General features: G+C 39.9%; 1 protein-coding gene across 2 annotated transcripts in view; it reads left to right on the top strand.

Annotated features, from left to right (window-relative positions):
- The first annotated feature begins 160 nt into the window (after positions 1-160).
- The window catches only part of rab6ba (RAB6B, member RAS oncogene family a), a 49,013-nt gene continuing 34,285 nt past the window's right edge, over positions 161-14,888 (top strand). The window contains exon 1 of one of the 2 annotated variants that reach the window (XM_046391244.1): positions 161-413. In XM_046391244.1, the coding sequence (XP_046247200.1) occupies positions 344-413 (70 nt within the window). In that variant the 5' untranslated portion in view covers positions 161-343. The remainder of the gene's footprint in view (positions 414-14,888) is intronic. The other variant, XM_046391245.1, reaches the window with a different exon arrangement.

Below are 14,888 nucleotides of genomic sequence, written 5' to 3'. Positions count from 1 at the left end.
CCCTGTCTCCTCCGACTAGCATGACGTCATTTTATATCACTGCTCTCAGTTCACGAGGAACTGAGAACGAGGAGAGGCCGCGCGTGCGCAGAACCACTCGGTGAAAAAAAGAAAAAAAAAAACATCCCAAGCGTCAGGGACCGGTGCAGCAGCAGTGTGTTCCCTTCACGAAGAGAGAGAGAGAGAGAGAGAGAGAGAGAGAGAGAGCGGGGCTGAGCGGAAAGCAACATCACCGCCTTTAACATCCAGCATCTTCACCAACCAACACCGAACTCGAGTGGGAACACACAAGTACACTCAGACTGTCCTCCCGTGTCCAGAGTTCCCCCTCCTCTGCTTCAAAATGTCCGTGGGCAGTGACTTTGGGAACCCTTTAAGAAAATTCAAACTCGTCTTTCTGGGAGAGCAAAGTGGTAAGACATGCTGTTAATTCTCTCGAGAAGTTCGTTTTTGGTCGTGTGTCAAGTGAACCCGTTGCACCTGCTGGCCAGTCAGCAAGTTGGTCTTCTTGAAGTGACGGACATTTAGCTAGCTTGGCTGGCTGTTATGCGTCTCTTTTTAGTTGTAAGGGTTTTTAACCAAAGGAGAAAACATATCTTGAACTGCGAAATGTTTGCTTTGTGAGAGTGAAGGGAGGGAAGGAGGTTTTTTTTTTTCTAAACCAAATTACCAGCCTGTAAGGCTTCACACAATGGACTGTAGTGTGTGAATTGTAGCTTGCGGTCTTTAAGTTTGGCAGTACAATTACACAGGCTCCAGTAATGTATTAATGCCCGCCCTGTAAAGCGTTTAAGCTGGATATTAGTTTAAAACATCTCGGACCAGCTATTAGGATCTATACAGATTCAGCTGCAAACGAGTACTGCTCAGTAAATGAGAGTGACTATCTGCATATAGGGAGACTGGGTGCAGCCTCGGGTCTGATGCTGTGGATGATCCAAGTTGGTAAATATTCCTGTGTGTTGAGACACACCCAGGTTGTCAGCAGCGATGAGATTAACTTGTGTCGCTGCAGTCTCTGCCCTGGAGTTGTTCCAGTCTGCCTGCCGAGGCTAACCAAGTTTCTAATTTTTGCATGATGACTTGTTCTATTAATTATTGTTTTCTGTGGAGACTCAGCTTTGATTTATCTGTTTTTATCTGTGCCTCCTTCTCGAGCTTTACCCGCCCACAGCCTCAGACATTCAAAAGCTTCTCCTCTTCTATCTGCTTCAGTGTGGCAACAAAATTGTTTTCCACAAGATTACACTGAGCTGGCTGAGACATGATTCGCATTTTTAGGTTTCCTTTGTCTTGTGAACAGGGCAGGTCTGTTTATGGTCTAGTTCAGAGGTCTTGAGCATCCCGATGAACCACTTTAAAATACATAGTATATTGTTCCATTTACAATAGTGTGGAATACTTATTATCTAACTAATGGTGGATGTACAGTATATTGTCTGATATATCTGCAACCAAGCATTGGTTCTACGGCCAATGAGGGATTATCACTAAACGCTGAGATGCATTTAATGAACTTATAGGGGTTGTAAAAGTGCATGCTGAGAACTGCTGATGCCCTGCAGTGCTCATGGAAAAGACCAGAGCTGAAACAAGTCAGTGAGCTGATTACTTCAACGAGAAATCACCACCACTTCCATAACTGATTAATCATAACTTGGTCAAAAAATCATCGTGTTTCAGCTTCTCTACTTAGAGGATTGTTCCTTTTTTGATTTCATATCATTGCAAGTTGAATATCATTGGATTTCTACTGTCCGTTACACAAAACAAGACATCTGAAGACGTTGCTTTTAACAGTTTAACAGATGTGACAAGAGTCAGTTAATAAAAAAACAATCAATTAGTAATCTTTGAGGAATGTAATCATCATAAGATGGATTTCAATGCACTGACGGGTTTGTTTGGCATTAAAAGGTTAGATATGATGCTTCAGATTACTCTTTGTAATCTATAAAACCTGACAATCTCTGCCTATCTGTTCGCAGTGTTTGTATCTCTAAATTAAAGTAAATTAGCTACAGTATATATATAAATAATCATATACAAACATAAGCCTGTTGGTTGGCTTTACTCTTGGGCAGTTTTATGATATTAAATGCTAAGCTACAAGTCAAATGGGATTTGGCAGCACAAACATAAAATCAGGGAGTGACCTGTACTCACTAACGAACCTGACCTAATGGTTTGACATTATGAATAATTTCTTATTCAGTGAAAGTATTTTAAAGGATTTATACATCCTGCAGAGAAGAATAAATTCTGATCTGATTGTCTTACTACTTTTGAGCACTTATGTTTGATGTATATATTCACTTCAGGCTCTTGAAAGCCCTATTGATTGATACTTCAAATACGAATAGTCATCTTTTTTTATTATCATTTAGACAAGCAGAGTTTGTAAAGATGTATGGTTCCTTTTAGGTTGGCCACATGACTCTCTTTGTAATATTTTGAATAATTTCAAACGTGTGTGATATGAACATAAGTTGGTTGTATCTGACAGTAGGCCTGAACTATGAATGAGGAACATTTCTCATCAGTGAATCATTTCTCATTATAAGCAACGAAACCCACTTAGTAATTAAATTCCATAAAGGTACAACTTGTGTTATTTTTGCTTTCACTCATTGCTTATTTAAATCTGGTCTTAAAGGGACAGTTTACCCCAAAATCAAAAATACATATTTTTCCGTCCATCTTGATTGTTTTGATGTGAGTTGCAGAGTTTAGGCAATATCTGCTTGGAGACATGTTCACCTTCTCTTGAATTGAATGGAACTAGATGATACTTGACTTACAGTACTCAAAACATAGAAAAACAAACAAACAAAAAAAAACGCCTCCCTCTGCACTGTAATATGGTAGAAAGTAAATAGTTCCTAGGCTGACATCTATAGCTGATATATCCAAACTTCAGCAACTCACACCAAAATAATCTTGATAGATAAGTAGAGGGGAAAAAAATATATATTTTGTGGGATATATATATATTTTTCTCTTGGCAAAAACCTGAGAAGGACATCTGTTAAGCTCTTTCTGTTTGTCCTGTTCAGATCTGTTCTATGCCACACAGGTTATAGAGTGCCTTTATGCTTTGTTCTAATGATATGTATCACAGGATCACAGAATCAGCATTTCCCCTAATTAAGTGCTGATATCATCACTGCATGGTAATTACAGTAACTGCTGTAAAGTTTTATCAGCAGGATAATCTAATGTTTTTGGCCAAATCTTGAGGTTTGTAGCATTTTAGAAGGTATCGTGCTGGGCTGGCCTTGTTTTGTATCTTATGTGGTAAAATGGATTGAGCTTGGTGAACTGAAGACCCCATAGGTCTGTAATCCAGCATCCCAGCCAGTCTGAAGGAGTGAAGTCTGTGCCTGTTATCATTGCAAAGGGACTTTATTTGTCAACCAGTGCTCATCCAGACAGCAGCAGCAGCACCATCCTCTTGTTTGATTGGGTCGTCTCCGGTGGAGCTGTGTCTCTTTGACATGTCTGCTATAATTGCAGCTGGTGCCCAGGCGGGCGTGATTCCTGTCAGCTCTGCCACTATCATTTATTAATGTACACGACTTGACTCAAGTATGTCAGGAACCGGGGCATGACTATGGAGGCTGCAGTGAAAGGACCATTTGTTCTTTCTAGGTTGATGATTCCTGTGTACAGTAGAGGCTCGTAATGGTGGAAGTGTCTGAAAAATGTGTCTATAAAGGGAAATATGGCATGATGTTCTGTTTTTCATAAAAGAATCAGCTAACGTCAGAGAGGTGGGAGCTCCAGATTAAGTGGGTGGAAGCAGCCAGTATGTTAAATGAGCTGTCAGGAAGTCTCTCCTCCTGCATACTTCTTTGGGTGGTTTCTACACTCACTGTACAAAGGAGACTGGCTAAAGATTTTCTTGACAAAGCTGAAGGCTTTGAGTAGACCAATCAGCTGTTTCCAAGTCTGTGTGCCCACGCTGCTGACAGAAATGGCCTTTTGCAAGTACCAGCCTCAGAGCAATTTACCAGGTCATTGTTAGAACACCTCAGATGATCGCTCTGCATTCATTGGGTCGTAGCTCTTTTGCCATACGCACATTTTCAAAGGAGCAACTCTGCACGGCACTTTGTAAAAGCTAATTGTTTGGAGGTAATCCCCTGCTGCATGCTTCATTTCACATCAGACAAACAGATGGGAATACATTTGGTAGGTGCATCCGCATGGCTGCCATGAGATTTTGCTCGCTGAATCAAAATGCCATCTTTCACTGCACAGAGATTACCATCGCACACAAATGAGAGCTGGCTTCAAAATACTGCTGAATCACTGGACCGGCATGCCTCAAAGTAGGGTTTAGTTGGTTTTCTAATGCATCAGTCACTGTGTCTCCAGGGTGCAGCTTTTGGGGCAAACAAAACCCTGAGTTTTGGCTTGCCCAGGCAGGGAACAGCTGACACATTTCCTCACTGTGGCTGTGAAACCTCAGATTGCAGATATAGATACATATTTGCTCACATATGCAGTCATAAATATGATTCAGCTATTTATACAGAAATTGTATAAGGACTGGAATTTTCCAGTCTTTTTGTACTTAGTACACCAGGTAGTGCAGCAAATCAACTTTCAGTTTATATTGGATGTATGTGCATTTGGCAATATGTGAAGCTGTGGCCGAGCATAAGCAAGTTTGAGTTGAAAGTGATGTCTGAAAGCTGCTTCTGGGTTGTGATGTGTAGATAACACCCAGCCTGCACTCACTACCTCACAGTAACCAAAACAAAGTGATGAGTTGCAGGTGAAACATGTTGAGAACACTGCTGTGCTTTATCATCTAGGTTACTTTACTTGTCTTTGTTATAACATTTCTGTTCTAGCTCTATGCAGCATCTTAGGGAAATGACAAAGGATTTATGGTAACACAGAGTCAGTAGTCATCTAAGCAATAGTTCTCATACAGACACAGAACAAAGTATGATGTTTGTGTGACAATTTGAAGGTTGAAATAAAGACCAATGGAGCAAATCCATGTTTTAACTGCTTCAGTAGCACAGTAGGTTTAGGAAATGATCAGCAAATGATCCACATGTGTTTGTTTTGGTGCTGTGTGGTACATGGACCAGGATAATACGATGCCACACACACATTTCAACTGAATTGCCAGATGTCTAGAAATTCTACCAAACACCAAAACCACAATATTCTGAAAATGAGTTCAAACAAAACCTTGTGTAAGAGCATGTAATGCTGTTCATAGAGCCTCAGGTGTGGGTGGAGCAGGTGAACTCGGCGTGTTAGAGCAGCGTGGGGCAGGTCACAGGACTGATGTGTGAGCTTACTGGCTCTGTTGAGCTCTCTCTGCTGCCAGTCTTCCTCAGCTCTTCGGAGCAGTGTGGCTGTCCCAGCATCCTCATATTTCTCTCAGGATGAATCCTATAGTATGGTTCTGTGGAGTAAATAGAGTTACCACACCTTCAGCTTGTAGGATTTTTCTTGAATTAGGGATTGAAGACGGGCTGTCAATATTGACTTGGAGAAGATTGAAGCCTCTGGGAGTCCAGCTCACGTTCCCTGAGCGGCAGCTCAACTGATAATCTATCCGAGTCTAAAGATAACTGGTCACCTCTTTTATTTCAAAACCCATCGCATCTTCCCGCGAAGTGTTTGTCTCCTCTGATGAATTCAGGGAAACGGCTCCCTGATAGCTTTGATCTGCTATTGATTGGTTCAGTTGCCCATTAATGGGTGTAATTGATGAAAATGCATTACTCATTGCAGCAAGTGTGTTAGCCTGGCACACTGGGCATTTTTATATACTAAACAGTAGAGCCACTTTACTTGTTTTTAACCATGCCAGAGGCATAATTTTATGATCATAATGTGTCCAGTACAGTGCTACTAATCACATTTCCATCAACCTAAGCTGTACTTTGTGTTTGTTGTTAAGTATAAGTTAACATGCTAAACTATGATATCAAACATGGCAAGCTTTATGCCTGTTTATCATCAGCATGTTAATGTTGTCATTGTGAGCATGTTGGCATGCTGCTGTTATCATTTAGCTTGAAGCATTGCTAGCAGCATCGCACCATGCTGCATGCCTGCAGACTTTTAAGATCCTTTCACACATGCACCATGAACTTGACTAGACATTGCCCAGATGAGCTGTATGTAAAAATGCAAATGTCTTAATCATTCCACCCAGACGCTAAACAGATTTAGCCCTGTCATCTGTACGAAGTCTATGTGATGTCTGATCGAGCCTATGTATGAATAGAGCAAGTCATTGTCTGAAGAATTCACAGCGAGTGAGTTGATGATGTTTTTGGCGCTAAACTGGTAGAATACAAACATATGCAGTAATTTCCTCTGCGTACCTTTTTGTATCATGTTCTGCCTCCTTTGTGCTTTAACCAAACAGAGTAGAACCAGGAGGCGAGAAATCGTCTGACATGGACACCCTCCTGTTGTGTGCTTCATGTGTGAAAGGGCAACTCATTGTCTGGAGCCCATATTAGAAAGCAATACTAGTCTCTGTAATACCACACAGGATTCTTACACAGAAAATGCTCTCATATACTCTGTCTGTAGCACTTAACTTGGGTGAGAGAACAGAACTTTAACCTGCATTTGCTAAGGTTCATGTCTTTGTTGCAACACTTTTCATAGTTATATACTGCACAGCCCTGAAGATGCTTTGAAAAACTGAGGAGCCTAAAAAACTGAAACATTTTCTGAGTCATTAAGAAATGCTCTCAGTCCTGTTGGAGCTGGTCTGCAGCCAAGGAATACCAAGCAGAGTGACACTAGCTCTATACATATGCTGCACCTATGAGTGAGCGTGTTCCCAAAGGCCCATGGGAAGGCACAGCATCACTTCTACGCTCTGCCCAGAATAAAACAGGAAATCTGTCTGCTGCCCATGCAGTGATGTAGAAAAACTGTCTGATTCAGTTCCACTCGCTTGTGTGCCACTGAAAAGATTTTGGAAGCAATATCTGACGACACAGTTTTAGAAAAAGCAAGAATATAATAGGGAGTGGCTGTTGGTCTTATAATAAATGCCACTTCTTACTCTGCTTTGTATGAATAAATGTTGAAGAATACATCCAGGATCTTTTAAAGTATCTCCCATCAGTCAGTTGGAGAGAGTATTTGCAAATCATTTTCTTAAATAAAAATAGATTGGGCTCTTGCTTAATGTGAGTTCTTTTCAGGGACAGAGACACAAAGTACCATTTAAACATAATCCCAGTTGCTCAAACAGAACGGCTCTGTGAATAAAATCCCCGCTGTGGAGGAGTGCTGTCATTTACCCAGCATGGGATGTGACACTTCACTGAGTTCAGCAGGTCTCCATCAGTGTTTACCCTTTCTCCAGCTCCCCAGATGAGCCCTCATCATGGTGCTGCCTTAGCCTGAGTGCAGTCCCATCATACATTAATGCAATGTTCAGTGGGCTTTTATTTATTTATCACTGAAAATTATGTCAGTTTATGTTTTCAATCAGCACTGTTCAATACAGTAGACATCAGTGTTATATATTATCTCATTGAGATTCCTCTGCGAGCAGCATGCGGCAAGTCCTGCAGGAATTTATGAGGTGGAAGCAAGCTGAACATTTATCACTCCAGTTTAACATAGTAGGGAATGTTTTATCTTACTCGCTGGACAAAGAAATGAATCACTACCACACGACTAGCAGAGAAGCAGGTGGCAGAGATGCTGCGAGGGTGCAACAGTCTAGGCCCACTCATGATGTCAGTGTATTCAGAGATGACTATTTTTAAAAGTGTTACATTGTTGTTGTTGTTTTTTTCTTTTTAATCAGATGCTGAGTATTTCTGTCTTTCCACAGCCCTTTATAGTGCTTATCCTTTCAGCATCCTTTGATGAACACGAAGGCATCTCCAAGGCCTTTGAATCTTTTTGTCCGTTGTTCTTCCTGGAACATGAACATTTCTTTAGAAACTGATGTCTGTGTAGATGAGCACTTTATCCCACACACACCCCTGGAGCTGCCAAATAGTTCAGCCTTGGAGCAAGGCAAGCCTTGATTACAAGTACAGTGGTTACAATGCTTGTTTTGTTTCTGCTGTAGAACAAAGATCTGAAGGTAAACAAGCTAGAATTTCCTACTGTGAGATCAGCCTTGAGTTAGCATTTCTTTCATGACTGTTCAATCGAAATATAAAAGCTAACTATCCAGCTGAGCTTTTGTGCAAAATGACATTAGACTATGCTTCTTAATTTTTAGTCTCAATCTGTCATTTTGACCAATAAGTTAAAGGTATATTTGCATATGTAACTGAATTGTTTGACTTTAAAGTGAAAAACTGACAGTTTGTGTATTTCTCAAGAAGCCAGATACTATTTGATTAAGGATATTTGATGAAGTTGTTTTTTGAATTAGAATAGACTGAAAGTAAGTCTTCTTGCCTATTTGGTGTGTGAGTCAGTCTGATCCACAGGTTTCACAATGTACTCGGAAGTAAAATATTTACTGGCTCTGGCTGAGAACAGAGGGATGGACTGAGCTTATAGCCAGTTGGTAGGCGGCTCTCTTTCAAGTCGACAAGATCACCATGGTAACTTCTGATGCACACTTAACACAGTCTGGAGAATGTTATGTTCATATAAACAACACTAAAAAGTACCAAATGCCTTTTTTTACGGGAGCAGAGCCTGATATAAGAAAATCACCATTGTGATGCTCATTATCTTTCAAAGGAGTTTTAGATTTTGTCTGGCTATGTCAAACCTACTTTGTACTAATGTGTACCAGCCAGGCTTGAAGATGTGATGCCCATGTTGGTGTATTTCTATAAGACATGAGTGTTTGAGGGCCTAAAGGTTCTGTTGTTGGGTTTATTTCAAATCGTTCAGCATCCTCGTGTTAAAGAAATGGCTTCATGCTGTTTCAGCCACTCGTTGGGTTCTGCCGTTGCCATGGCAAGTGACCTCCTAACCAGTATTTGAAGGAACCAGACGTTGTGAGAAATTGAGGGCAGTGCAGCGTTTAAGTAGTCTCAAAACTGGCACTCCAAAATGTGCTAATATTGGTGGGTAATTGTGAACCTTTAAAGCCCAAAAGTGATATTCAGGACTAGGGGATATTCCAAACGTCTATTTTTCCTGACATTTAAGTGAGAAGTTTAAACTTATTCTCATCATCTAGTCTAAACATTGTCCAAAAAAATACTATGTACATTATCAGAGCCGTTTGAAACAGTTTCATATTCTTTAATAATATCTTAGATGCAACAGATAACTGGTGTTGCCAATATTAGTAATGGATGCTTGTTTTTTATAAAGCAACATTTAAATGTGAAGACATGACATTTCATCTGAAATGTCAACATGTGATTCAAATGTAAACTGTAGCAGCTAACTTAAAGCCACCGAGGGGCTGCACAGACAGGCTGATAACTGATGCGTTCGCTGTAGCGCCGCTTAACAGCCACAGTGAAATAATCAGACTAATAGCAGTGAAACAGTCCGACTTCTGCTTCTTGTTTTTGGTGGAATATTTGCTGCTCACCGTTAGTGTTCTTGAACGTGTTACATGAAAGAATCCATAACCAGTCTCCATAAATATCCACATAGACAAACATCTCACTAATTAAACAACGCAGTGTTCACCTAGCAAAGCTCCCAGAAATCTATTTGTGCTCCTCCATCTAGCAACACCTGTCAGCTGAGTCACAGTTCCTACCTAAGTGATCCAAAGGATGAAGGTGACTGGATCAAAGTGGTTCAGAATTTAGCCCTAGAAATGTCTCCTGCGTGTACATTAATAGACTAATAATAACTAGTTTAATAACTGGTTAGTATCTCTGGTGTTGACTAGAGAGTAGCCACATTTAAGTGACAACTAGTCACCTAATTGCACACATCTCTGTCCAGGACAGCCCTAAATCCCACCTCATTGTTACCACTAAACTTTGGTTATATATGTAATGGTGACATTAGCCTAATATATTCCTGTGTAGCTGCATTATTTCTTTAACAGCAAAGGGAACTGCTCCTTAGGGACACCAAGGTGATGAAATTTCAGTTAACTGACAGTAGACAAATGGGTGTAAATGATCACAGTAGATTCCATTTCTCACAGCGCGGCCTAAACAAAATACCAGCAACTTTTGTGATAAAATCCGAACTCTCAGTCATTTTCCGCTTATGTGAGCTGAAACCCAGGCAAACTACACAAATTTGCCAGAGCATTCAGTAGTCAGGTCTGTAGACAATTTACTCCCAGACAATTGTTCATCCATCCATTTTCTATAGCACATAACCATCAGGCTTGCGTGGGGGGCTGGAGCCTATCCCAGCTGACTTTGGACGAGAGGCGGGGTACACGCTGGACTGATTGCCAGTCAATCACAGGGCTCACACACAAAGACAGACACCCACACACACCTAGAGGTAATGTAGAGTAGCCAGCTAACCTACCGTGCATCTTTTTGGGATTGTGGGAGGAAGCCAGAGAACCCGGAGAAAAACCCCACACAGGTACAGGGAGAACATACAAACCCTAGACCCGGAGTTGAACCCAGAACCCTCTTGCTGTGAGGCTTGTGTTTCTTTCATGAAAAATTACATGTTATTAATCTCACTGTCTTGTTGTATATTGGGCCACTGGACATTACAAGCAGCTCTCCATACTGTTGCAGCCTGCACTATTGACACACATTTAATTAATGTTCCATACAAGCAAAAAATTCATGTAAGTCTTTTTATACACTCTTGTCGAGTATGTTGTTGCCACTTAATTTATTACACAGACTTAATTCATCTGAATTTATTAGCAGAATGAACTTAATGATTGTATGCGCCAAAAAAATGTATTGTATTGTATGCATTATCTAGTTCCTTGGCACTCTTGTCACTCCTGAGTCTGAGCTGGAAATATGATGGGTGATCCATGAAGAATTGTACAGGCTTTAATTAAAATTAATGAAGGTAACCTAATTAGATGCATTTATTGTATCAATGTTTAATTAGGAGGTATTGGTCTCTGGTGATATAGAAGTAGCAACTTAACACATACAATAATCTAAATGAGAATTAAAAACCAATGAAAATGCCTGAGTAGGTAGACATGTAGAAAAGTCCAATGCAGATTAGGTTCCTCCTTACAGAATGTGGATACTTTGAAAGTATGCTGAAAAAGGGGAACAGAGGTTAAGATTTGCTCAAGGTTTAAATGGCTTTATACTTATCTTGGTTTTATAATTAATAATAATATACTTCACCTGTTAATTGTTATTTTTGGATATTTCTTCACAGCAGAAATCTCCAGTAGCATTGTGCTGGCTCCCAGCCCAGCCGTATGTGTGAAAAGTATTGTGGGACTCTAAAGTCTCTGCCACTTGGACAGTCTGGGATATCAAGTAGAAACTGTATTATTATTTCAGATAATTTATAAACTGTTGGTCTGGGGTTAGGGAAAATAACATTGGAAGTGCTGACCACAGCAAAACTATTAGTAGATAAGTAGATAAGCCAGATTGTGACCTGAACCCTCCCCTGATCAATTAAATTGCCAGAGAGTAGTCTAAGCAAATAATCACACATATTATGTATTTTGCAATTGCTTTGGGACTTAGTGCTTGTGCTCGTTTGCCCTGAAAGATAATGAGTTTGGTGCAGCATATTCAACAGTGTAGTGAACACTTTGTCAGCACCTGTTTACAAATTCTGTGATGAGATTTACTCCTAGTGTTAACCTCACTACTGTTAATTCAAGTCTAATAATGTTGTTAGGATTTTTATCCGATGTATTAAACACTAAAAACACGAGTATATCTGATAATATTGTATTTAGTATTAAAAATATATTAATATACAACATCCTGTATGTGTGGACTGGAAACCAAGGCAGGTGCTGTTTTCATTTCTCCAGCCTCCAGCTCCTCTCTACCTTCTGAGATTTTAAACATTAAAATGTCAGGTCGGTCTGTCTCAAGCCCTCTGGCCTCACACAGTAGACATATGACTTCTGTCTCCTTTCCCAGGGCAGTCACAAACACCACAAGAGTCACATATTTCAACCGGTGTCACACCTTGGTGGTTATGTCATTGTGTGCTTAACGTGTATGTCTGTGTATACGTGTGTGTGTTGTTGCTATTGCTTTTAGTAACGTCAAATGCCTCATTAGACTACATAAGAGCTAAAATGGCTTCCTGAGTGCTTTATGTGTGCACGGGAGACTCTGCCTTTGTTGAGTTTGAAAGCATGTTCATCCATTATTCAGAGGTATTGGTAAATGGACGTGTCCTGGGAAGGGTTCATATTGCAATTTTTGTGCAGTCTATGTGACACAAGCCAATTAATGCTGCACAGGTTCTGTTATGTCAACAGACATGACTCTAAAATGACTTATAATCTGTAATATATATTTATTTTTCAGAAATAAATAGATTGATCCTTTGAAATACATGACTTTCTTGGTTTATTCATTGATTGTCAGTAGATTGACTTCTTCAGCCATGCTAGCAGCTCTGCAATGCTGTACAGGTACTTTGACATAGTAGTGCTTTGAGCTAAATGCCAACGTTTGCAGCAGTTTCCCAAACACAGCTAATTCCGATGCGAATGTCATTAGTTTTCCAAGCATTTTATCACTTAAGTACTGGACAAATAATAGTGTTGTCTGGATGCTGCTGCCAGATGAAAAGTTAAACCTTAAGTTTCATTCTCTGGAGGATTGAATACTTCTAACAAATTTCACGGTCACAACTCTTACAATGGCAGTAGAGGAAAAGTTAGTAATTCATCCTGCCCTGACAGGTGCAGGGTAATGTCAGTTATGTCCAGTCTGTATGCACTCACACAGTCCCAAGGAGAGGCCTAATCAGACTACCGGTAATTAAGTGGAAACACCTGTGTGGACAGACCAGGCTTTCTTATGTAAATGAGTTATAACCTTCTTTATTAAACATGTCACATGGAAATATGCTGAAAGGCATTTGAAATGATGGTTATACTGTCTGCGTTGTAATGTTGTTAAAGATAGCTAAAAAAAAAACTTTGCAAAGCAATTAGGGTGGGGGGCAGGTTTTGACAATTTGACATAAATATTCAAATACTTTGAGGGGATTATTTTGAAACTCCATTAAAGCGTTTTTTAAAGCTCAATAATCTCCAACTTTATATTAAGGGAAATACTATTTATTCAGAGATTTCCAGGTAAAAATGCAACTGACGCTCATTTATTAACTCACTTCTTCACTGCTGCCACTTTTTCTTGAAGAAAAAATAAACTAAATCTTGTCTTCCCAAAATTTTAAGGGGCATGAATTCTCTAAGAAAAAAAAAAGATTATATGCACAGTACAAATTCATTTAGCCAAGATGGATAATTAAGCCACGGATGACAGGAACCTGCCAACACAGTAATAACTGCTAACTAACTAAGCATCATGAGTTTGGAGGAGACTGTGCTGACATCACATAACAGTGTCTGCTCTGCCAATAAAAGTTCAGACTGAGCAGTAATAAGTAATATATCAAACTTAATCAGTAATTTATTTGATAATTTATTCTATAATTTCTGTATATTCTCAAAGAGTACTTATCAGTGTTTCCAATCAACTGTTCAAAACCCAAAGGCTCTTTATTTCCGATCACAAATGACAAAGAAAAGCAGCACATTATGACATTTAAGAATATGAAACCTGCCAAAATTTGGCATTTTTACTTAATTCAGAATTTCAGGTATTTTCTTTAATCAAAATAGTTGACAACTCAATTTCTTGACTAATTGATTAATTGACTAATTGTTGCATGTTTAGTTGGTACTAGCCTAGCACCAAGCTATGCCTGTACTTCCCAAGTGCAGCTAAGTGTGTATAACTAATTGCCTTTCATCCTGCAGAGTACAACAGAGCAAGTGTGTGTGCAGCTATTTGTGGGATGATCTATTATTAGAAGAATATGTTTGACTTGTAATATAAAGTGATCTTAACTACATATAATAAAAAAAATGATAGCATCCATTCATCCTTCCATTTTCTATACCGCTTATCCGTCAGGGTCGTGGGGAGCTGGAGCCCATCCCAGCTGACTACGGGCGAGAGGCGGGGTACACCCTGGACTGGTCGCCAGTCAATCGCAGGGCAGACACAAAAGACAGAAAACCACACACTCTCACACTCACACCTAGAGGCAATGTAGAGCAGCCAGTTAATCTAATGTGCATGATTTTGGGAGGAAGAAAACCCACACAGGCACAGGGAGAACATGCAAACTCCACATAGAAGGGCCCAGACCGGGATTCGAACCTGGTACCCTCTTGCTAAGAGGCAACAGTGCTAACCACTGCACCACCGTGCCACCCAAAATGATAGGAATGAAATGAAATATAAAATATAAATCCAGTATTCAAAATGTGTTGGGGCATGTATATGGGTTAAGCAGCAGTGTGCATGAATAGCACACTCAAAAAAAATTAAGCTTTTTCTTTTTTATCATGAAAACTGTTTTAAGTGATTTAAACCATCATGGCAGGCAGGTAAAAACAGATCCACTAAATTATAACCATGCAGGAGAACACTAGCACTTAACAAAACCTGGCCAACCTTATTCTGCTTACAATGTCATGAAACATAGAGATTACAAGCTGAGAGGCAGGAGGCCATAGTTTACTTCCAGTTAGACGACACATGTGGGCAAAGCTGGATAGTTATACTTTCTATTCACAAAAATGCATAATAGCAAAGCACGTGGTTACAAGTTATTCCAACCAGTGATGTGTTTGTGTTACACATAATTCAGCCATTATGAAAAAGATCTTGATTTTCCTCTCACTGGAGGTACATCCTGAGACACAACAATTTTTAAATCTTTTCCACTGCTATAAACAATGAGGGGCATGGCTTTGAATGAAGTGAGCTAGGACA

Source organism: Scatophagus argus, chromosome 6, assembly GCF_020382885.2.
Source record: "Scatophagus argus isolate fScaArg1 chromosome 6, fScaArg1.pri, whole genome shotgun sequence".
In the NCBI taxonomy this organism is placed as follows: Eukaryota; Metazoa; Chordata; class Actinopteri; family Scatophagidae; genus Scatophagus; species Scatophagus argus.
Note: the sequence above shows the minus strand (reverse complement) of the source record. Positions and strands in the feature narration are given on the sequence as shown.